Genomic DNA, 21,885 nt, shown 5'->3' with positions numbered 1-21,885 from the left:
TTGATAACGTTTGGAAATTCACAAGAAACTTCGCAAAAACTAAAACAGAATATCGCAAATATCGGGATGACAAGCAGGAAGCGTGTGGCACGATGAACACAACTGCGTTTCGAAGGAGACTGAAATAAAAGGAAGAGAAGATAAATACTGTAATTATACGATTCGTGCAATCAATGAGTCTCGAATAATACTTTATATACGGTTTTCAGAGTTCATATTTCGACGTTGATATTTTGCGAAGTTTCAGGTATACGCAAAATAAATGTGAGCCAAAATATTAGCTGCTTTTCAAGCGAAAATCAAGCCGTTTGCTGGACCCGAGAGAATAAGAGCAGGCTTCCTGAGGGATTTCTGAGTTCGTTGGGGTATCGCGCGACGCAGAATACGTCCCTAATCGCGGAAAATCCATGCATATCGCGATGCCGCGTTGACGCGCGATTGGCCGACGTGCGTTGTGCGTTCTCGGGGAAGAACCGCCGGCTATCATCAAGGTTATATCGTTGACGCATCCGGGAATTAAAGGCAGTTGATTATGCGCGTTTGGTGAGTAACAAGCAGTAACAAGCTCGCGTTATCGCCGCGGCATTGTCGGGACGAGAGTGTCTGACACACGTCCTGACGGCGAGTCCAGTCGAGATCTACAAGTCTCCGTGAGTCTCCGGTGACAACTTAGTGTGACAACTCGCGTGACAGGCATCACGAGTATCACGCGTACTCTGCCCGGTCCCGCTAATTCGCGAGAAGTGAGGATAATCGTCCGCAGAGATGCCGGACGCTTACGAGAACATTAATATGGCGATGCGGAGCATGTTGACGACCGGCGTTACCGCGGATAATGAGGACCCGTACTACCAGTTTTACGGTAATGCGAGCGCGCGTTCTGGCGCCGCGCGCGCGTTTTGTCCTGCGTCTGCAAACGTGCCAGACTGCCAGAAGAAACGTTAATCGAACTCGACTCACCCGCAATTGCATTGTTAATACGTCAGTTAATCGTAATCAGTTCCGTCGCTTGTTTCTGCACGCATCCCGACGCGAGGTCGCGGGACATCCCCGCTTTCTACCGTATCTCAAAACATACCTGACAGTTGTTTACATGTGACAAGGAGGATTACCTTGATGTAAAAAGAAAACAATCGTGCTCTCCTTGTTTATCTGGCAGATTTTGGAAGTAACTGGAAGTGACACTAGTGACAGTGGGTTTTTGTTTTCTGTTGCTGAACTAGTACAGCCAGTTCAGCAATAGAAAACAGACCTATTGTTATAAGGGCCAGTTCCACAAACGTCGGTTAATTTTTAATTAATTCACTCTTCGTCTCTTCGTAACGTCCTCTTTAGAAAGAGACGAAGAGTGAGTTAACCTAAGATTTAAAAGTTAACCGACGTTCGTGGAACTGGACCTAAAGTGTGCCACACGGTCCTGAATATCTGAGCATTTTAGAAAATCTTTTGTCGCATCAAAATTCCATATTTATATTTTATATTTTAAGATACTTATAAAATATTATGGACGAGAATGACGAGATAGGTACGCTCCAAAAGAATAAGTATTGTTGAGATATTAAAAAGAACTTGTGATGTTCTCGTATTTATGTATTGTGTATATAGTTATTAAAACGAGTCATGGGTAGATTATCGTTGCATAATGCTATATATAATGACGTTTTTTTTTATACATTATAATACGCTTTTTATACAAGATACATTGGCCTAGTTTACACCGTGCGTTTAGGCCGCGACCTATACCTTATATTCAACCCAAACACGACAGGTCGCGACGATGTAAACAGTTGCGACCTCGCTTGGGTCAGGTCTCTTTTTCGCGTGCCCTGACCTAAATTAGGCGTAGACCTAAAGTAGGACGTAACGCGTGTAAACGCAGGTGACCTAAAGATCGCCTAAAGTGCAGAGAGTGTACCAATAAATACTGGATACTGGATTTTTATCTATATTCGACCAAAAGTATCATAGGTCTACATGGTGTAAACGTTTTGTTTAGAAGCCTATTTTAGGTCAGGTCGCGATCAGGTCGCACGGTGTAAACTAGGCCATTAATTTTTATGATTTTATATATATGTGCCTTGCATCTTCCAGATTTAACATCAATGGATAGTACAGGTGTCCTAAGTCCAATCAGCAGTTCTGCATCTCAGGGAAACATGAGCGTTACGTCACCCATGTCGACGTCCTCGTCGCCTATGCATGTCACAGAGGATTATATTAATATAACGAATGCAAAAGGTATACATTTACGATTTTAAATTGTCTTATCTAAGACGTAACTTACCCGTCTCTGTGTATGCGTCTGAATTATGCAAATACAATATTTAATATTAACTCCTTGTATTTTAATGTTAGTGATAATTGTTTTGCATAGAGAATATAAATGAAACTTTTCTATTTAACTTGTTAGTGACGATACTTGGCGAGGCATCTCTCAGTATCTTGACGCAGCCAGTGGGTAAATTTAGATTTCGATACAAATCCGAAATGGCAGGGACACATGGAAGCCTGCTAGGTACATATTACGGACGTAAACGAAATAAAAATACCGTACCTACAGTTAAGGTAAATATGCTGAATTTTGTATTACTAAAAAAAATTAATATTAGTTGTCTAAACTAATTTCTCTTCATACATAATGATATTATTATTATTATTATTATTATTATTATTTGTATTTTTAGTTACACAATTTTCTGGATAAAGCGATAATACGTTGCACATTGGTTACAACTGATGAAGATCTCAGGATACCACATGCTCATAGATTAGTGAGGCGAGTTGATAGTACGGATAAAGGGGATCCACATTATATAGAAGTTTCGCCTGAAAATGATTTTACAGCAGAGTATGTCTACATCTTCTAGCATTGCATAATTTCAAACATAATTTTTCTGTTTTATTCTTTAGTTAGCGTTATACATGCTTCTATTTCAGATTTATTGGTATGGGTATCATACATACGGCGAGAAGATACATTAAGGACGAAATACTACGAAAACTGCGCGAGGAAGTTCTGGAGGAGCGCAAACGTTCAAATATAAACGCTACTCTCAGTTTGCGCGATGACGCTCAGGTAGATTTTAATGCTGCTATATTTTTATTTTTTTACTAAAAAAAAATTAAATTGAATACGCTCTTCAAAACGTATCTTACAATGATTACAGATTAGAGCCGACGTAGAACAGTATCAGAAAGCTATAAACTTAAACAGTGTTGCTCTTTGTTTCCAAGGATTTATCAAAGATGTACATAATATTATGAGACCGATTACAGCGCCGGTTTATAGCAACCCAATCAATAATTTGAGTAAGTTTAAATAATTTATTGATAAAGTTTTTAAAGAAAAGTATATCAAGGTTCTGACTTTACTTTTGTACTACATATATATATATATATATATATATATATATATATATATATATGTGTGTGTATATACATACACACACTTACTGACGAAAGTTATAAGTTATAATTTTTCTTGTTAACGTATATATTTTAGGAAATAAAAAATATACAATTTTCTTAAAGAACACCTTTGTTTCCTAATTCCTAATTTTTGTCAGTAAATGTATGAACAATAAAAAGTCATTTTCATCGACTAAAGAAACCCTAATGTTATTTTAACAGAAAGCGCATTAACTGGAGAACTTAAGATATGCAGAATTGACAAATTTACTAGTAGCTGTGAAGGTGGTGAAGAGGTGTTCATACTTGTGGAGAAAGTTTCAAAAAGTAAGCGTTGCTGACTTAGCATTAGATAAATATGCCTTGCCTATAAACAATGTACGTTGTATGTACGTACATATTGATGAAAAATACGCATTATATTACAGAAAACATAAAGATAAAATTCTTTGAGATCGACGAAGACGACACTGAAACCTGGATCGATTATGGTCGTTTCTCGGAACTGGATGTCCATCATCAATATGCCGTGGCATTTCGGTACGTATTACATGTGATTTAGCAACTTAAGTATTCTTAATTAACTTAAATATTCTTTCTTCCTTACACAACGTATATGATTGATCGTGCTGTATTTCTAGAACTCCACCGTACAAGGATCGAAGTATCACTTCTCCAAGGGAAGTCTTCATACAGCTAGAACGTCCTTCAGATGCAGCTTGTTCAGAACCAATCAAGTTCACGTATAAGCCGAGTGACCGCATGTTAGGTGAGTTGATAGTAAAGTTAAATATTCTTAGTTATGATCTATTATGTTTTTCCTTTTTGTTTTGCCTTTTTCTCCTATATTTTTTTTTCAATTTAATTCCTCAAAATTTTTGCAATTTTAGGTAGGAAGAGAACGCGAGTCTCTCATTCAAATAGCGCGGAATTGGCGCAAGCGACATTTAACAATGATATGTTTTTAACGAATCCACTACTAACAAATACGTCCTCAAACAACGAAAGCAACGAAATATCTAAAGAAATATCGAAAGAACTAAAAAAGATGTTAGATGACAGATGTTCTTCTAGTGAGTTCCGCGAGTTTGTCGAACATATAAATTCAGATGGTAAGTGCCCTTTTATGCGAATAAAAAAGCTTATTTAAAAATCACAATATATAAAAAACGTATCATTGTTCAAATTAGATCTTATGTTGTACGAGAAATTGTTACAAAGCGAAGAGAAGTTAACTTATGATAGTGCGCCGAATAAAAAGGCAAGTATTAGTTTCAATGTATGTGTCTTAAAAAACAAATTCATTTATAGCAATTCATTATAGCAATCTCTATTGCTGTTGCATCATTATTGTATGTTAATCAAATTTGTATTTTATGTTTCTACAGGACGACAAATTGTTTGCGAAAGACATTATTATCGAGATGATGCAAAATATCAGAATAAAGCCAAATAAAGTGAAAGATATTATTAAAAACTCGCTTAAAGACAGAACAACTTACGGAGATACGCCATTGCACTGTGCGCTCCGATATGGACAAAAGGATAATGTAAAACGAATCTTAATGCTTTTGAGCACTCTACATTCAGATGCTGAAGAGTTAGTGAACATTCAAAACAGTTCTGGAAAGGTAAACTTTTTCGATATTATTATACTCTATTTTCTATTTAATTATAAAAATTTCAATGTATCACGTTATATTATAGAGTCCGCTGCATTATGCTGTCTCGCAAGATCAACCGGAAGTTACAAGAGCATTACTCATGCTTGGTGCAGATCCAAATATAACTGATCATTACGGACAAATGCCGTTACACAGAGCTGTAAAGTGTATGTATTAATTTAAGGGTATTTAAAAGAATTCAACACTTTAAAACAAATGTGATGAATTAATATTTGACGAAATATTTCGGTTCAGTAGTAGAGATAAAACGTAACAGTTGCGTAACAAATAATACATAATAATTTTATCTTATGTATAAATTTACATAGAGTTATAATTTTAGTTCCAGAAGCGGAAGGAAACATTGATGTTTTATTACGTGAAAAAGACGTCAACATCGAAGCAAATACGGATTTAGGATGGACACCTTTGCAATTAGCTGCCAAAGCGGGCTCTCATCATGCAGTGTGTGCTCTCGTGAAAGCTGGCGCAGACGTAAATAGTACTGACATGACCTACGGAAGAACTGCCTTACATATAGCAGTCGAAGGAGGCCATAAACACGTTGTCGAGTACCTGTTAAGACACGTAGGATTGAATATTAATTGAAAATGCATCCTTTTTTTATATATAAAAAATCGTGTTATACTAATACTCTTAATTCTCCAAGCAGACCGAAATAGACGTAAACATGAGGAACTTTAGTGGAAATACGGCGCTACACACCGCAATAGTTATACCAGGAACGAACGCCAAAGAGATATGTGCCCTTTTATTGACATACGGCGCTGATCCGCACTTACGGAATTTTGATCGTGAATCGTGTACCGTACGTATAATTGCTTACTGTTAGTATCTTGTGTTTTCAATTTTTTTTAAACTTGATTGTTTTTATGATAGCTTGAGGAGGAGCCGATGGAAGATATAAAAACCGAAGTACAGTCGGAAGATGAAAATATAGAAGAATGCACCGGGCAATCATCTTTTGACTTGGCCTCAAACATGCCAGATGTACGGAAAACATTTCATGTAACTTGTAAAATACATTTATCAATTTTATCATTTATCTTATCTGTTATCATTATCTATAAAAACGTATTTATCATTAAGAAAAAATGCGTTGTTGCAGATCTTGAAACTCGTTTCTGGTCAAAGTGACATGTTAGTAGACGACACAATTAAAGAGGAAAATATAGACGACACGCAGAAAGTGTGGATGGATTCAGAGGAGGAAAAGCAATTAGCAAGCATTCTGGACGTGACAAAGGGATGGAGAAAATTGGCGCAGCATTTTAACTTCGAGTACTTACTGAATATTTGTGAACAGAGCTCATCAACTAATTCGACGTTGCTCCTCTTGAATTTTATTGCTGTAAGATTTTCATTTTCTCATCGAGTATTTCGCGCGTTCTTTTGCATTTTTTCGAACGTATGTTCTCATCGACATAAATCATTGAACTGTGTAATTTTTATTTCTTTGTAGATACAAACCAATACATCTCTTAGCGAATTGCGAGATGTATTACAGAATATAGGCGAAGAAGTTGCTGCGGCATATATGAATGAAGTTTTAGCTGTGAAACGTGAAACTTGAGTCGCGTACTTTTAACTTGATCACATATTGAATCATTTTGTGTGTACAGTTTATATACTAATGCCATTGTAAATTAAACTGTGAAATTACCATTATAAAAATTGCAAAATACCATTGTAAAAATTGCATTTTAATAAAATTGTTGCATTTAGGTATTTTTATTATTAAAAAGATACCTTTTCAAGTTTTGTAATAATTATATTTACAAATTTACATGATACATAGGGTCTGTTTTCTGTTACTGAACTGGCTGCACTAGTTCAGAGTTCATCTTTTTTATTCCACATTGGAAGGAAAAAGATAAACTCTGAACTAGTCCAACCAGTTCAGTATAACAGACCCCATAATACAATCAAGTACAAAAAAAAAGATGATTGTTATTTCTCTACTACCTAAAAGACGCTAGCTTCTCTTATAGGTTCCGACTTTAAGAATCTGTCGAAACTCAGTTTGGATAAATCTATAGTCAGAAAACGTTCATGAAAAATCAGCTCTGATATCGCACGTCCCACCGCTGGTGCCTTCTGAATGCCATGTCCGCTAAAACCAGTCGCTATGTATACATGGTGATGAAAAGGATGCTGACCGATAATACCGTTTTCGTCGAAAGTATTGTATTCGTAGTATCCAGCCCATGAAGATTTCACCTGATACATAATGATAGAATATACATCATCAGAAAAAAAGCAAATATAATTTCAACATTTTTACAGAATTATAAGTATTTTATGTCAATAATGAAAAGTATACGTACCTTCAAGTTTTCAAATGCTGGTACTCTGTGAGCGAGTAAAGGCCACACTCTATTGTCGAAAAATTCGTGATCGACATCCAAGTTCTCGATCGACGGCTCCTCGTTTGATTCTGGTGATTTTCCACAGATATAATTACCTCCTAAACCATCTCGTCTGGAAGTTATTTCATTTACATTTTATAAAAATTGTATTATAATAATTTATATTCGTTTACTTTTATTGTCTTTAATTGTAAAATAATACATGTTACATCTCAAAAGTATTTAGACTCATACCTGAAATATGCACCACTAGAGTCAATCGTTAAAGGTGTGTTTAAACCAGGTCCGTCAGGACAATGAAAACAATATACGTATCTCTTCCTATAAAAGAAAATTCGATAATAATAAAGATATAGAGGCAAAAAGTATCAAAATTCGATTTTTTCCCTTATTAATGAAATTACCTAGGTACAACTGGTAAAGGTACAGATAATAATCCTTCGCCTGTTCCGATATCAGCCAACTCGGCTACGTTGCCGCTAAACGCGCCTGCAGCAATAATAGCTCTGGCGAACTCTATTGTCCTAATCTCACCATCCTCTGTTTCTATCTAATAAAAAACACATATGTCTATCATTCTACAATTACGAATATTATATGTCAATATACAGGATATCTCATTTTAATTGCCTACCTCAAATATCTTGTAAAGGGAGTATTTCGTGCGAGTGTTTTCACAGACAAATAATAGTTTTTCACTGCTCCCTCAGGATCAAACATATTTTGTCTGAAACATTTTCCACGAAACTGTGGCATTTACAAGATACTCGAAGTAGACAATAAAAATGGGACATCTCCTGTATATATACATATACACAGGTGTATATGTATACATGTACATATAGGTATATGTATGTATGTATACTTACGACTACGCTATTTAATTTTTTGGCAGGATTCATGTCACGATCATAAACTCCTGGCAGCGTCCTATACTTAAAAGCCTTGGCTTCGGCATTGACGTATTGAACACCCAAATGACTAGCTTTCTTCTTGAAGGCACACAACAGGGACCACGGATCGAACCATCCTTCCTTTTCCAGCCCAAGACAACCCGCCGCGATCCCATCGGTATTTATCCAAGGAAACATGCGCTTCAGCTTCTCTGCCGTAAGAATGACATTCTTCGCTCCTAAAGAATTCTGTAACTTTGAGTTCTGTACTAAAGTCTCAGCACCCTCCTCGGTCGCCAATAGCAAATAGCCGTAAGGGTGATAATTCACGTCGATGGGCGGCTCGCCAGGGACGCTCAAATGCTCGTTGATATTTCGCACGAATTCCGCGCCGTACAGTGACATGAGGATATTTTCTTCGAGAGAGAACTGTTGACGCAGACCACCTACCGAAAGAGTTGTGGAAGCTTTGGTATACTGAAATAATATTTTATTATTATACGTTTAATGATCAAACGAATAGATTATTGATCTAAAAAAAGAAAGCTTCAGAACTAGAAAGCACATGTATCAATGTCTTACCGTAGGATCTTTCTCAACTACAACAACTTTGAATTCGTCTCTATAGATCTTCTGCTTCAGCCAATACGCTATCGAGCTACCAATCGCTCCACCGCCAATGATGAGCACGTCACAATGACTAGGAATTATCTCGGGTTTCCACAGCGCTTCGAAGTCGGAGAATTCTCTGTTAGGTGACAGTACACGTTTCAGCATTTTCCAATCTCGCTTTAGACCTTTAATTAGTTTTTGCCCTGGGGTGACGGTGTCGACGAACTCTCTATACTTCTTCCTGTCATCGTCGCCTTTGACCTCTGAACTCTGTAAATTTAATTAACGGCAACCGGTTAAACGTTCAGTTCAATTTGGTCTTGGACGAAAGTATTCGTTACTCCTCAGCTAGCAAAAGCTTCTTTAAAGACATCCGAAGTCTTTAGACTTCTTTTAGACGTTTTTAAGACGTCTTAGAAGCTTTTGCTAGCTGCCACTGGGTTCCTACATAAAGTTCGACAAATAAAAATGGTAAATTTTTCCACGTAGGCTTCACCCATCTTTTTGAAACCCGCACATTTTATTTATTTATATATTCATTCGAAACGTGGAAAGTGAATTTATTCAGTAAAACTCTCACTTCCGGTTTTCACAGATACTCAAAACAGAGACTCGTCGCTTTATAGTTCATAAAATACTCACAAACATTTAACTATTTTACCGCATTAAAATACAACTACGAATTGTTCTTACAATTACATTGAAGTTCAAATTTCGCGCGCCGTTCCATCACGTGTCGCCGATCCCGCACCGTCGGTAAGGCAGATTTCCTAACCTCAAAAACATTTCGCTTTCAACGTTCCTGCTCGCGTGATGAACGACAATTTTCATCGTTCCAGCTTTGCTTTCCGCACTTGAAAACGTCCTCGTCAAAGTCTGCGACGAACGTAAACGAATTATTCAATTATATCCACCCGAAGACAGATTCGCGATTACACGCCAATCACGACCGGTTTCGCGACGAGAAGTTTTATGTTGCTCCGAGAGGAAGGTTCGACTTGCTCGGAATTGTCGAGGATATCATCTGTTACTGTTATTCGAACTCCACAGATCTCATCCGATCGAACTGTCATCCGTCAGGCTCCTAACCTCCAATTGCTCCCGGTCGACGTTCGCGTCGGGCGCACAACTCACCTGCTTCCTGGAAGAGTTGGCGTCGTTGGCGAACTGGGCCGCCGAACGCTGCCTCAGCAGGTCCGCGTGCCGCTGCACCCGCGTCAAGTGTCGCAGCATCCTCGCCGGCCGAGCCTCAACTGTTCCGGAGAGATCGCTCTTTAAGTTTAAACCTTTCCACTGGGAAAGTGGGAAACATTTACAGCTGTTTATCAGCGTTATCGAGGCATGAAACAACAACTAAACAAAATTATCTCGGCCGCTTATCAACGGACGAAATCGTCGATTCACATTTGATATTATTTCTGCCGAGTGCCGACGAGATTGCAAATTAAGCTGGATGCACAATGAAAAACACAGGCAATATGAACAGGGAATAACATTTTGATACACGGCTGTAGCAATGCTGCAGCAATTAGGGGCATCCAGGAGCGCAATCGTTCACTGAGCCGATTCGATACACGGCACCCGACACGTTGAAAATCTATTGCCTGTTGCCTGGCATTGTATTGTGCAAGGGCCTTTACGGTTACTACGGATGGAAAAGAAGAAAAAATTGTAGTTTCTCGCTGATTATAAACGACGCGCGGTGAGGTTCACGTGCGCATGCGTGGTCTGGATACGTGCTTTTAGCTCTCTGATAAGAGAGAACTTATTTCCCGTTATTTATCTTCGAGAAATTACGCCGTGTTAGGAAACGTGTGATTTACAAAAGATATATTTTTATACCGCACTGATTTATAATTACCTGATTTATACAGGGTCTCTATAATAATAATAATAATGATACTTCTGGAACATCGTTCGCAAATAGAGCAATTCGTCCTTCTTCCCTCTCTCCCTAATTTGCTGTTATGAAATGATTTAGATACGCAAATAATGTTTTCCGTTTGTTTGCAATCATAACTTAACTATTTTTATAATTTTCATCGTTGGTACTGAACGCAATGTTATTTTGTTTCAGAGATAATTTAAATTAAAAATTAAAATACGTAAAGTGTCACGTGTTTCGTGCATGCGCGCTACATCATGCTTGCAATCGTCTTGTAGTTCTTAATCTGAGTAAAAATCAAATATATTTTTTCGCAGTTATGTAACACTATTTCTTTAGTTGCATAGTATCTGTTTATCAAAGATACATTGATAAACATTAATAAGTCGTCAATACGCTATAGGCTGCGTTCGGGGAGCGCGCTATTAGCGCTATTTGCTTATTCTATTCTTGTTTTACACCTGACGAGCGATAAACATAGTAGCAGTTTAACAGTGTTATCTTTCTAGAATCTAAATAATGCATTTATGTAATGGAGTTTTTAACAATTTTTCGTGTCGGATTTGTATTCTCGCTTACAATCTATTAGAAGTTTATTTATAATTAATTTTGGGAGTCCAAGGGAGAGGAATAGATAAAAAAATCCTGGAAGAATAATTAACGAATGTTCTAATCGAGCATTGGGAAACTGCCCAAATTTTAACATAGTATAATTATTTTTCAGCTTTTTTTAAATGGAATAATTAATAACTGCTCTACAACAAATTAATACAAAACTTATAAGAGAAAAACTGATATTAAACTATATTTATCTAAACTAAATTTGAAAACTGATTTTGATGAAATATTCACTCAGTCTTTTTGCTAGATCACTTTTGATAAATTCACATTTTATTATAAAAATATATAATACATACATTTTTTTCAATCTCCCAGTGTATTTACAATCTGTCAAAGACATTAAGTAAATCGAGTAAAGTACATACAAGCGTGTAGGCACATTCCCAGTGGAATACGCCCCTTACATTCACAATATTGTGTTTCTGTCTACTGGTTAACTCCGAGAGTATCACGACACGCTCGAGAAAGAATTACCTTGTCGACTAACTTCTGTATTACTCGTATCAAGTGGTCGTGCTCTCTGCCTGCTGTGGTCAGTTTGAAAATCGAATCCGATGATATCCACACGTTTGTGAATCGCATCTGTACAATACATATATAATTTTTTAAATGTTATTCAGAAACATGAATCACATCAGATATTCCCAATACTCGTCGATCTATATATTTTTATGTATTTCTATCATACATTTTTTATGTAACGATCATTGTTCATGCAAATTTTAGTTTTTGCTAAAGGGACTAAATAATTTAATAAATAATTTAAAGCATTAGCATGACTTTTATTGTCCATATAAGAAATCTTTGTGTAGCTGACATTCGATATTTTATGCATATGTACAAAGTCTTACTTATTAGAACATTTTTAACGGTTTAAAACGCATCGTCAACACGTAAAACGTAAAATGAATGTGATTGTTTTGTACTAAATCTGATAATTGTAATCCAACGTACGATGTACATGAATGGATCAAACTTTAGGATTTTGATTATCTATCATATTGCAAGGTATCAATACTAGCTTGGGTATCATGCCAGGCGGCGCTATGAATTGTTGTGTAGTCTGCGGCATGGTCTGGCCAGAATACTGCACCTCCGCCTCTGTGACGAGCTTGCAGATGTGCATCTTAATGTCCGCCTGCGCCTTAGGCGGTAGTTTCTTCACCGTCTGTGCCATGCTGTCGAAAAATAATTCTATACTCTTACTTTCAGGTGCCAGGTAAACTTTATCGAAAGCAGTGTCGTCCTTCGCGCCGCTCGGTTCTTTCACAGGCGTGGTCGACGTGCTTGGTATTGACGGACTCGTCACGAGAATGGGACTAGTCGCTGTATCAGTATCAAGTGCATTTGCATTTTTAAAGGAAGACTCTTTTATCCCATTGGAGCTAGATGTTTTCGAAGGGGAGGGATGACTGGTCTTCACTCGTTTCGGACGTATTTTTCGATATTTCGATTGTATTTGCTGAACGTAAGTGTCGAGAGCCTGTTGCGTAGAGTCTTGTTCACTCGCGATTTCTTCAGTGACAAACTGCACATCATTGTTTACGTCATCCAACGTTTCTATCGTCTCAGGTACCAGTAGAACTGGATCGGCCGATGTCTCTTCGAGAACCTCCAGGTATTCGCTGTAGTCCTCGTTGTTCCGGTCCTCCAATTGTTCCAGCAGACCCTCGGAACTCAATTCACCCGAGTTTATCTCCTGTATGTATTCCTTGGTCAATTCTATGCATTGTGGCTGATAGTCTGGCTCGTACCTGTCAAAGTATCCTCGGCTTAGAAAGGAAAATTTAAAATAAAGTTCCAAAATATTGTCATAAATATTTCTTACGGGTATTTTATGAAGCTCAGGTGATCCTCAAAGATCCACTTTTTCCTCCTCGTCCCTTCTTCTGTCTTATTCTTGCATTTCAAGATACGACAATAAGTATCCCTAAGATTCTTCCATTTCAGTCTGACCCACGTGGCTGCAACAGACAGTGTCGAGCAATGTTAATAACAACATGTAAAAAAAAGAAAGAAACAATAATAACATAGACTACGTTTACACAGCGGCTTATAATCCAGTTTAATAACTATACTGTATACTATCCGATCCAAATTTTTTCTTTTTTTGATCAAGTGATCATTTAAATAGGAGCTTCTTTTGATACTTAAACTCCAATTTCTAGTATATATACATGAAAAGAAATTGATTTAAATGTTTTTCGATATTCAAACTACAACTTTTAGTATACAATATATATCAAAGACTATTTCACAAACGTTTAGAATATCAAAATAGGCTCATATTTAAATAATCATTATAAGAAAAAAATTTTTGATCAGATAGTATACGGTAGTTATTAAACGGATTACAAGCTGCCGTGTAAACATAGTCATAGAGACGTACGATCCAGTCCGAGCTCGTCCGCGATGCGCTTCCAGACTTTCTGTTTGAACTCCTGCAGCTTCACCGGCAGGCCCTTCACCTCGGTGCAGTAGAGCACCGGGTGCTGCTTGATCGCCTCTATGATGTTCAGCGAGATCTGATAGGTGTCCGGTGGCACTGTCATCTCGCAGTCAAATCGCTTTCGTTTAACCTGGAAAAAAGGACATCTTGCTACAATAGGTACTCCAATCCTCGTTTCGCGATCGCTTTCGTATTCCCGCCCCGAGCTCCGAATGCTCCGATCTCGCCGTCACCGGCGACGGCGGCGGTGACGACGGACAATACGACGACCACGACGTTATCGCGATATCGCGCGTGAAAATTCGTCGGAACGTTTCGCCGTGTGCGCTGCGTTTCGATGTGCGTGCGTCATTATGAATCCCAATTGTGCACGTGGTCGTAACGTCGCTTGGTATGGACGAGACGTGAAAATCGCGCGACGAACCGCTGAGAGTGTAATGATACCTCGCAAATCAGCGAAAATCGCTCGACAATAAGGAGAGTCCACCAGTCAATGGTCGCCGATCGAGGTTTGACGAGACTGGTTGCTGGAGCGACGCCGCGATCGAGTTCGCTCGCCGTGCACTTCCGTCGCGAGCTCGCACTTCCGGCAGCCTCTTCGGTTCGACAAAATGCCGCGCTAATATTCCATTCGTCGTGCGACGAAATTTTCGGAAATAATGACTGGCTGTTGAAGAAGAATTCTCAAGCCTCCGGAAATTATTTATCTTTAGAGTGCCTTCCAGAGTCGATCGATGCGTTTTAATATATGTGATGCGAAACAATTAAAATAGCGTTTGATATACGAGGAACGAGACGCGACGATGGCCAATCAGCGCCGCTTTCCCGGAACACTTGACGTGTAACGAGAGGGGATTGGCTCTTGCCATAAAACTTGTCCCTTGTAGCTGCTCTTTGTAGCTCTTATGTTTTCGTTTTTCCTTTAATTATGTATTATCTGATTTACCTTTTGGTTTATTTCTACATCGTTTCAAAATAATTGTAATGGAGCAAAATAAAATACACCTTAAGGTTATAATGGGTGCATCCAGGGGCCCGATTCTCTAACGACAAACGTATGCTGCAAGCTTATTGGCTAAAAACTGTGCGATAGCCAATCAATTTGCAGCCTTTCTGTTAGAGCAGAGTTTGCGCATACGTTTCTCGTTAGAGAATCGGGCCCCAGGAGCACAACCGCTCACTGAGCGGCTAAAGCGCGCTTCACACTACGTATCGCGGACGCGGATCGGATTGAGATTGCGGATCGCGGATCGTAATCTAGCCAATCATAGACGAGCAGCTCATATGTGATTGGCTGACATCCGATCCGCGATCCGTAATCCCAATCCGATCCGCGTCCGCGATACGTAGTGTGACACGGGCTTAAGGAGCAATTTAATGGCTGCGTTCAGCAGACACAACTGTTGAGTTCGTCTTATCAACACTCTGCGTTGATTGGTTGGTTCTAAAAGTAAGAGCCAATCACGTTCGACTGCTACTGAGCGGCTTGGTCTGCTGAACGCGCCCAATGTGATTGGTTGGAGCTAAAGGTAAGAACCAATCACATTCGATTGCTACTTAGCCGCTCAGTGAGCGGTTGCGCTCCTGGATGCCCCTAGCTCTTGTAGAACATGGCATGCACGGACACGTGACGAGAAGTGACGCGTAGCCAATCAACGTGCCGTTTTCCCGTAAGAACCAGAAGTTTATTGGCTGCCGCGCGGCAAGCGTTTTCGTGTCCAGTGTGTGTGCGTAGGAGCCATAAGAAGATAAAAATCAAATATTACTCAGCCAGAAATGATTAGTCGAATTGACAGATTTTTGATATCGATACGTCGACGATTAATCGCTATCGAATATTGATTGATATTTTTGTTATCTTTGACTTTATTATAATTTTACGTTAATTGAGCAATTGTGAATATTTCTATTAGATATTGTCTTTTACCCTCGTCCTTTCTCTAATTCTACTATTGAATGCACAGTATATACATATACATATACGTATATACTTATACAGTATACTTCCCAGGCATGTCCTTTTAACATATATTTTTTATTTATACCTTTAACATCTTTTATTCTATATTGTTAATCTTTCTGATGCATTTTTACAAAAGGTGTGTCCACAAATAATCCTGAAATATATTATATAAATTAGATAAATGTGAGAGACAAATAAATCTCCGGAAACTGACATGAAAAGTTCTACGATCGAGTTCCGAAAGATATCTTTCTATCAACAAAATTCGCTTTACGTGCCCAGAACAGCTGCAATGGTGATCAGACAATTAAAAATCTTATTAATTGCTACCACGCAGCAAATACGAAGCATTTGCCTTTCAGTGTAATAGCATTGAGAATTAAATCCCTAATATTTGGAATACGTTTTCAAAAAAAGATATCTTCATGAAATAGAAAATTACATTGATTCTTTATTGTGTATTAGTTAATCGAACTGCTTCCACGGCATAAAAAGAATTGTATAGCATATTGTACTGTACACATAATGTTAAATAGTTATAGTAATTAATATAACACTCGAAATTATTATAAGTTAAATTAGAGAAAGTCAATATATTAAACTATTTATATAAACATATATAAATGTTTATTCAAAATATGAAAAAATGACGTATATTTGTTCCATATCTTGCCGTAAATAAAAACTTGTGAACGTTCAAAATAATTTTAAGTTCATATTTTCTTTGTTCTACGTCATTATATATAAATACCACATTCTACAAAATTTTTACGAATTAATAAAGAAAAACAAATTTCAAACAGATTAATTAAACCATGTATAGTATTAGAAATAAGTACTTAATAAAATCGGATGAATCAAACGTGCATTCATAACATTTAAATCATTTTGTATTACCATATCCTATATAAATATAATTGAGTGAATAAATACTTCACACATTACAAGTGCGATTTTGAGCTGAATTCACGATTTTATATCGCATAGCATGCAATTTCGAAATTAAAAATCCAATTGCTTATCGCATTGTGATTCAAGAAAAAAAATCGCAGTGTTAGCGATATATGTTATCGCACATTTATAATTGCAACCAGTTTTTGCTGAGTTTTTTAAAACAAATTTTTAGCTTGTGCGATATTCTCATTTGTAACGGTGAACGAATTAAAATAATATTTGCAATGCGTACACGCGGCCTTTATATTCGATTGTCTTTTTTTAGTACTTTAATTCTTTTATCGACATTCATACTTGTAAATGAGAACGAGAACTAAGTATGAACCCACTCGGCATGTTATGTTGCTGAAATATTGAAATATTCGGAAATGGTGCAGAAATATTTCGTTAACATTTCATTTGTAACTATGCATCTGAAATATTTCAGAAATGTACCTGCATCATGTTTTTTATAATATTGCATTAACAATATTTCTGAAATCTTTCAGAAAGTTGTTTACAATATTTGTAAGTTTCTGTAATATTGCAAAAAAATGTAGCAGATGCAATATTTCAGAAATATTTCTGAAACATTATAAAAGTAATATTACGTTTGCATTGCACGAATAATATTTCTGTAACATATCAAACGCAACATTGCATTTAAAATATTTCTGAAAAATTTCTGAAAGATTGCGTAGGTAATGAAAAATTGAATTGCAGGCAGTGAATTTCTACAATATTGCAGAAGAAATATTGCAGATGTAATGGTTTAGAAACATTTCTGATACATGATAAAACTATTATTACGTTTACATTGAACGCGTTATATTTTTGAATGTTTCACATACAACATTGCATTTGTAATATTTCCGAAAAATTGCTGACAGACTTTAGAACTTATAAAAAATTAAATTTATTATTATTTAATATTGCATTTTATTGCATTTTTTCTCTTTTATTAAGAATTTTCTAATATTCCAAATTTTGTCATATGGCATTTTTAATATAAAATATAAAATATTTAATAATATTTAATATAAAATAATATTCGACGCTGACTGGCAAAAAAGATTTATTCGTATATCTGTATTGTTAATATTGTTATGCGATAGCTTTATGCTCACCAAAATAAGCAAGTATAAGAAAGAAAGAAGCGTCAGAGTCAGAAGATCACTACTACCCTGTTCGATCATCGATGTCAAGCAACAAGGCGCCGGTATACTACTTGGATGGGTGACCGGCTGAGAGAGCGGATTTCTTCGGACAAATGCGCGGCGACTATACGCACATGGCTTAATATATTTTTTTTGTTCCGGTAACAAAATATTTCATTTTTCACATATCAACAAATAGTTTTTGCGTCAGTAACAAAATTTTGTTAGCTAATACAAAACATTTTTCTCAGTGTAAAATGTATTTGAAATATTTCTGAAGTGTTTCTGCAATATTTCGTAGATATATTTCAGAAATATTTCAGAAATATTGCCGAAATCTTTCAGCAAAGTTGCATTTGAAATAATTGTGCCGATTGAAACATTGCAGAAATGTTGCAGAAACGGTCGTGAAATATTTCTGAAATATTGATGAAAGGTGTAATATTTCAAATGGAATTTTGCAGAAATGTTTCTGAAATATTACATGCCGAGTGGGAAATTATTAAAAGAATAATTAACAAGGATGTATCTTAAACCAGAGAGAAACCTGAGAGAGGCCATTCGGGTTGATTCGGGCTTTTTCGTGGGGACGCATTTTCCGACGCGCCGCCTGAGAAAGTGCGCCTCAACTACGTCGTTTCGCTCGGTAACCGCACATGGTTTGCGTCCGTGCTAATGGTTCGTGTCCGAACTAGCCAATTAGAGGGGATATGCTGCGGCCGCGGCGGCCGCGCTCGGCCGGCCCGGCGCTCGGCAAGCTTCGAGCGAGGAGAGAAGGACAGATATACGATCTGCTGTCTCCTTCTCTCTTGAGCTGTGACGTCGCCGGCGTTGCCGCTAGCACGCGCCGGCTATACCACGATGCCACGCATTTCGGGTATCGCGTACGGTGTCTCGCCGAGTGCCAAGTCTCGAGTTGGCAAATCGACGACGCGCTACGTTATATTTATAAATATTTATAAATTATATACATATATATATATGTATATACATATGTATGTATGTATATATATATAATTTATAAATATAAAAATTGTAAATAAAACAAAATAAATATTTATTAACATAAAAATTAAAATTTGTTAACGTAATACCATTTTTATTAATTAAGGAAGGAAAGAATTTTTAGGAATCAGAGGAACAGCTACGCATAAATGAAATATATTATATAATTATATATTAATTGTTATTTTATTTAAAAGTGAATTAAAAAAAGTATGTATTACAAAAGTTATTTGAGATAATAATAAATATTAATTCCCACGCTTTTTTTTCTTCTCCAGCTCCGCCTCTGCCTCTACCTCTACCTCTTCCTCTGCCTCTACCTCTGCTAACATATCCGTATATAAGGAAAATTTTCTACGCGATTAGATGACATATACATTTCAACAATCCGATAGAAGCAGCAGCATGTAATCTTGAAAATCTTCTTTAATTAAGAATTGTTAAATGCATGATACTAATTGTAAGAAGCATTTTGCTTTCGAACGTGTAAAAAAGTAGCCTTTATTCAGGATTTTCTTCAGGAAAAACTCCGCAACGTATCGATTTGCAACTTGGCACGTTTATTACATTACGGACGTGCAAAGGTACAACTAAAAAGTAAACATTTTATGTGTAAACTGTAAAACATTAGATATTACATTCATCCGCATCGATCTTCAAGGCGATATATGAATCCCTATTTCACAAGTATATATTGATATTTTGCCATCACGTTAAAAATCAATGTGAAGAGAGAGCAGAGATAAAAAGAGATTACAATAACAGTTTTCTGTTGACGCAACAGTACTGTTTGCAAACATTCTTACAGCCATGGCAGCCGTATCAATGGCTTCGAAGCAATTGCATCTCAGCGTACACGAAACGTTCTCGCTACAGTATAGGCGGAGCCTTTTTTAACGGAGCCTATCCGTTCCCTACGCGACGATCCACTGACCGCTCCAGTGGACCGAAGAACGAAGTTATATGCTACGCCATTTGTGCTTAACTTTTTACTTATGTCGGAAACTGCGGGCCACTTCACTACAAATGCTTTGAAACATTCCTCTTCTTCTTTCTTTCAGTGAAGAAAATAGACTGCAGTCGGAGTTGGATGCATAATTCCACCGCTGCATGTTGAAATTTGTTGCAAAATATTCGAAAACAGTAATGCGATAACAGTAGAGCGTTTAATGCTCTCGAACACATTATTTCATTCAATTATGTGTAATTCTATGAATTTATTGCATCTGCGTTAGTACGCACATCGTTACTGCTAATTGTAAGCCATGAATTGATGGATTTTATATTCCACAATACTAAAATAAAATAATCAAATTTATGTTTGGAAATACGTATCCATTGCTCTTAATGCAAGTTTCAAAAGAGACCTAGCATACTGGCACTTCGTATTAATACATCATATTAAGGGAATCTAATACAGAGGCGTGTAGTATGCAAAGGATTAGTGGAATATACTCGTTAACGACTCATTCATTATAGAGATCATTATCTTTGGAAATATGTAGAAAATGACACAAGTGTAATTTAAATATGACTTTTTTAATTTACTACACATGTTATACATTATATATTGTAAAAATAAAATCAAAATTTAAAAAATAGTAATAATTCAATACTTCTTCTTGGTGTAAGGATTTTGCAGTTATTAAGATAGTATAAACAATTAATTGACTGTGTGCAAGGAGCCCTATCGATCTTACAGTTTATACATGTGTACTTGAGAAATGTGTAAACTACATTTTTTTTGCACTTAAAGGAAGTGCTGCATTTTCAAAACCTGCACAGTTACAATTTTCCATAAACATTCTATATGCTTTTTGCGCTAGATTACAATTAAATAAAAGTAAAGATTTTGCACTAAATATTATGTACAATAATTCATTAACATTTAATACTAATACATTAGTTAATCTTTATATTAATATAATAATAATTTAAATAACGGATCGATATCAACAAATTCAACACGTTTAAAGTTTTCAGTCGGTCTATATAAACGTTTAATCGTAGTTTCTCGGCCGTTTGACGCGAAACATAAGAAGCGCGATAATAGGCGAATCGTTCATTGACTGCGAGAACAGTCAGTAAGCGTGACGGCCGCGACGAGCTTTAAGGTTATAGTTGTGAATATTGTTTAATATTTCGCTATTCGTGCACGGTTCTGTGCAACTTCGTACAGAGAGAATCTTATCTCTTAACGAGATTAGTGTGCTTCGCAACACGTTGACAGCGTGCCGCTGTCTCATCCGACGCGATTAACTCTAAACACCATTGCGTGGTCGTGAGCACTAAGCGTGTGTTTTATCGTGTCGGTTTGAAGATTTGTGTACTTCTCTCGTAACACATAAACAGCGTGTCGCTGTCTCATCCGACGTGATTAACTTTAAACAGCATTGCGTGTTCGTGCGCGTGTGTTTTATCGTGTCGGTTTTGACATTCTTTTCTTTTCTTTTTTACTTCTCTTTTTTTTGTTTAAAAAGTGTTCTTACATTTATTTTTAGATTAGTGTTTTTGGATATATTTTAAGTATATTTATATTTATTTCATAATTTTATATTAACAATAATAATACAATGTCGATATAGGGTCCCCGTGGCCGCCGGCGGGGGAACAGGTGGATCATAGTAAGGGAAGTGAAAAGTGTCCGGAAGAATTGAATAGAGAAGAGGTTGACGGAGAGGAGTGGCGGAGGACGTGAGGAAGGCAAAGAGGAGGTGGAGGAAATGGAGGCGAGAAAAAAGGCGGAACAGGACAAATGAAAACAGTCGGAGAAAAGAGACAGAAGAAAGAGGTTATGGTTGACTGGAGGATATGGCACAGGCAAGGAGATGGTACAAGAGGCGGAAAGGATGTAAGGCGGATCCGCAACGCGAGCGCGCATCGTGTAGCGGCGGGCAAACGGAGT

General features: G+C 37.0%; 3 protein-coding genes across 6 annotated transcripts; 1 reads left to right on the top strand and 2 right to left on the bottom strand.

The window, feature by feature from the left end:
• Positions 1–289: 289 nt before the first annotated feature.
• Rel (nuclear factor NF-kappa-B family member relish) lies at positions 290–6,817 on the top strand. 4 transcript variants are annotated; one of them, XM_071711565.1, is made up of 18 exons: positions 290–543; positions 2,092–2,238; positions 2,411–2,565; positions 2,685–2,848; positions 2,938–3,076; positions 3,168–3,309; positions 3,631–3,735; positions 3,837–3,948; positions 4,050–4,177; positions 4,299–4,520; positions 4,599–4,669; positions 4,797–5,039; positions 5,116–5,239; positions 5,416–5,660; positions 5,746–5,901; positions 5,973–6,101; positions 6,202–6,444; positions 6,556–6,817. In XM_071711565.1, exons 2-18 carry the CDS (start codon positions 2,103–2,105, stop codon positions 6,664–6,666), a joined length of 2,625 nt encoding a protein of 874 aa, XP_071567666.1. In that variant the 5' UTR covers positions 290–543; positions 2,092–2,102; the 3' UTR covers positions 6,667–6,817. The 4 variants fall into 4 exon arrangements, with proteins under 4 accessions (XP_071567666.1, XP_071567663.1, XP_071567664.1 ...); XM_071711562.1 differs by having other exon boundaries at positions 291–862; XM_071711563.1 differs by having other exon boundaries at positions 295–862; positions 5,973–6,083.
• On the bottom strand, positions 6,519–10,575 carry LOC139775533 (FAD-dependent oxidoreductase domain-containing protein 1). Its single transcript, XM_071711607.1, has 7 exons — positions 10,102–10,575; positions 8,938–9,237; positions 8,332–8,832; positions 7,867–8,012; positions 7,697–7,783; positions 7,421–7,574; positions 6,519–7,313 (listed from the first exon to the last, which is right to left on the bottom strand). Exons 1-7 carry the CDS (start codon positions 10,198–10,200, stop codon positions 7,059–7,061), a joined length of 1,542 nt encoding a protein of 513 aa, XP_071567708.1. The 5' UTR covers positions 10,201–10,575; the 3' UTR covers positions 6,519–7,058.
• A 1,659-nt stretch (positions 10,576–12,234) lies between these two features.
• On the bottom strand, positions 12,235–14,615 carry LOC139775537 (uncharacterized). Its single transcript, XM_071711611.1, has 4 exons — positions 14,367–14,615; positions 13,863–14,052; positions 13,302–13,437; positions 12,235–13,227 (listed from the first exon to the last, which is right to left on the bottom strand). Exons 2-4 carry the CDS (start codon positions 14,023–14,025, stop codon positions 12,444–12,446), a joined length of 1,083 nt encoding a protein of 360 aa, XP_071567712.1. The 5' UTR covers positions 14,026–14,052; positions 14,367–14,615; the 3' UTR covers positions 12,235–12,443.
• Positions 14,616–21,885: the final 7,270 nt, after the last annotated feature.

The sequence above is a fragment of the Temnothorax nylanderi genome, unplaced genomic scaffold, assembly GCF_030848795.1.
Source record: "Temnothorax nylanderi isolate EJ_2023f unplaced genomic scaffold, tnyl_v1.0 TNYL_tig0100_pilon, whole genome shotgun sequence".
Taxonomy (NCBI): Eukaryota; Metazoa; Arthropoda; class Insecta; order Hymenoptera; family Formicidae; genus Temnothorax; species Temnothorax nylanderi.
Note: the sequence above shows the minus strand (reverse complement) of the source record. Positions and strands in the feature narration are given on the sequence as shown.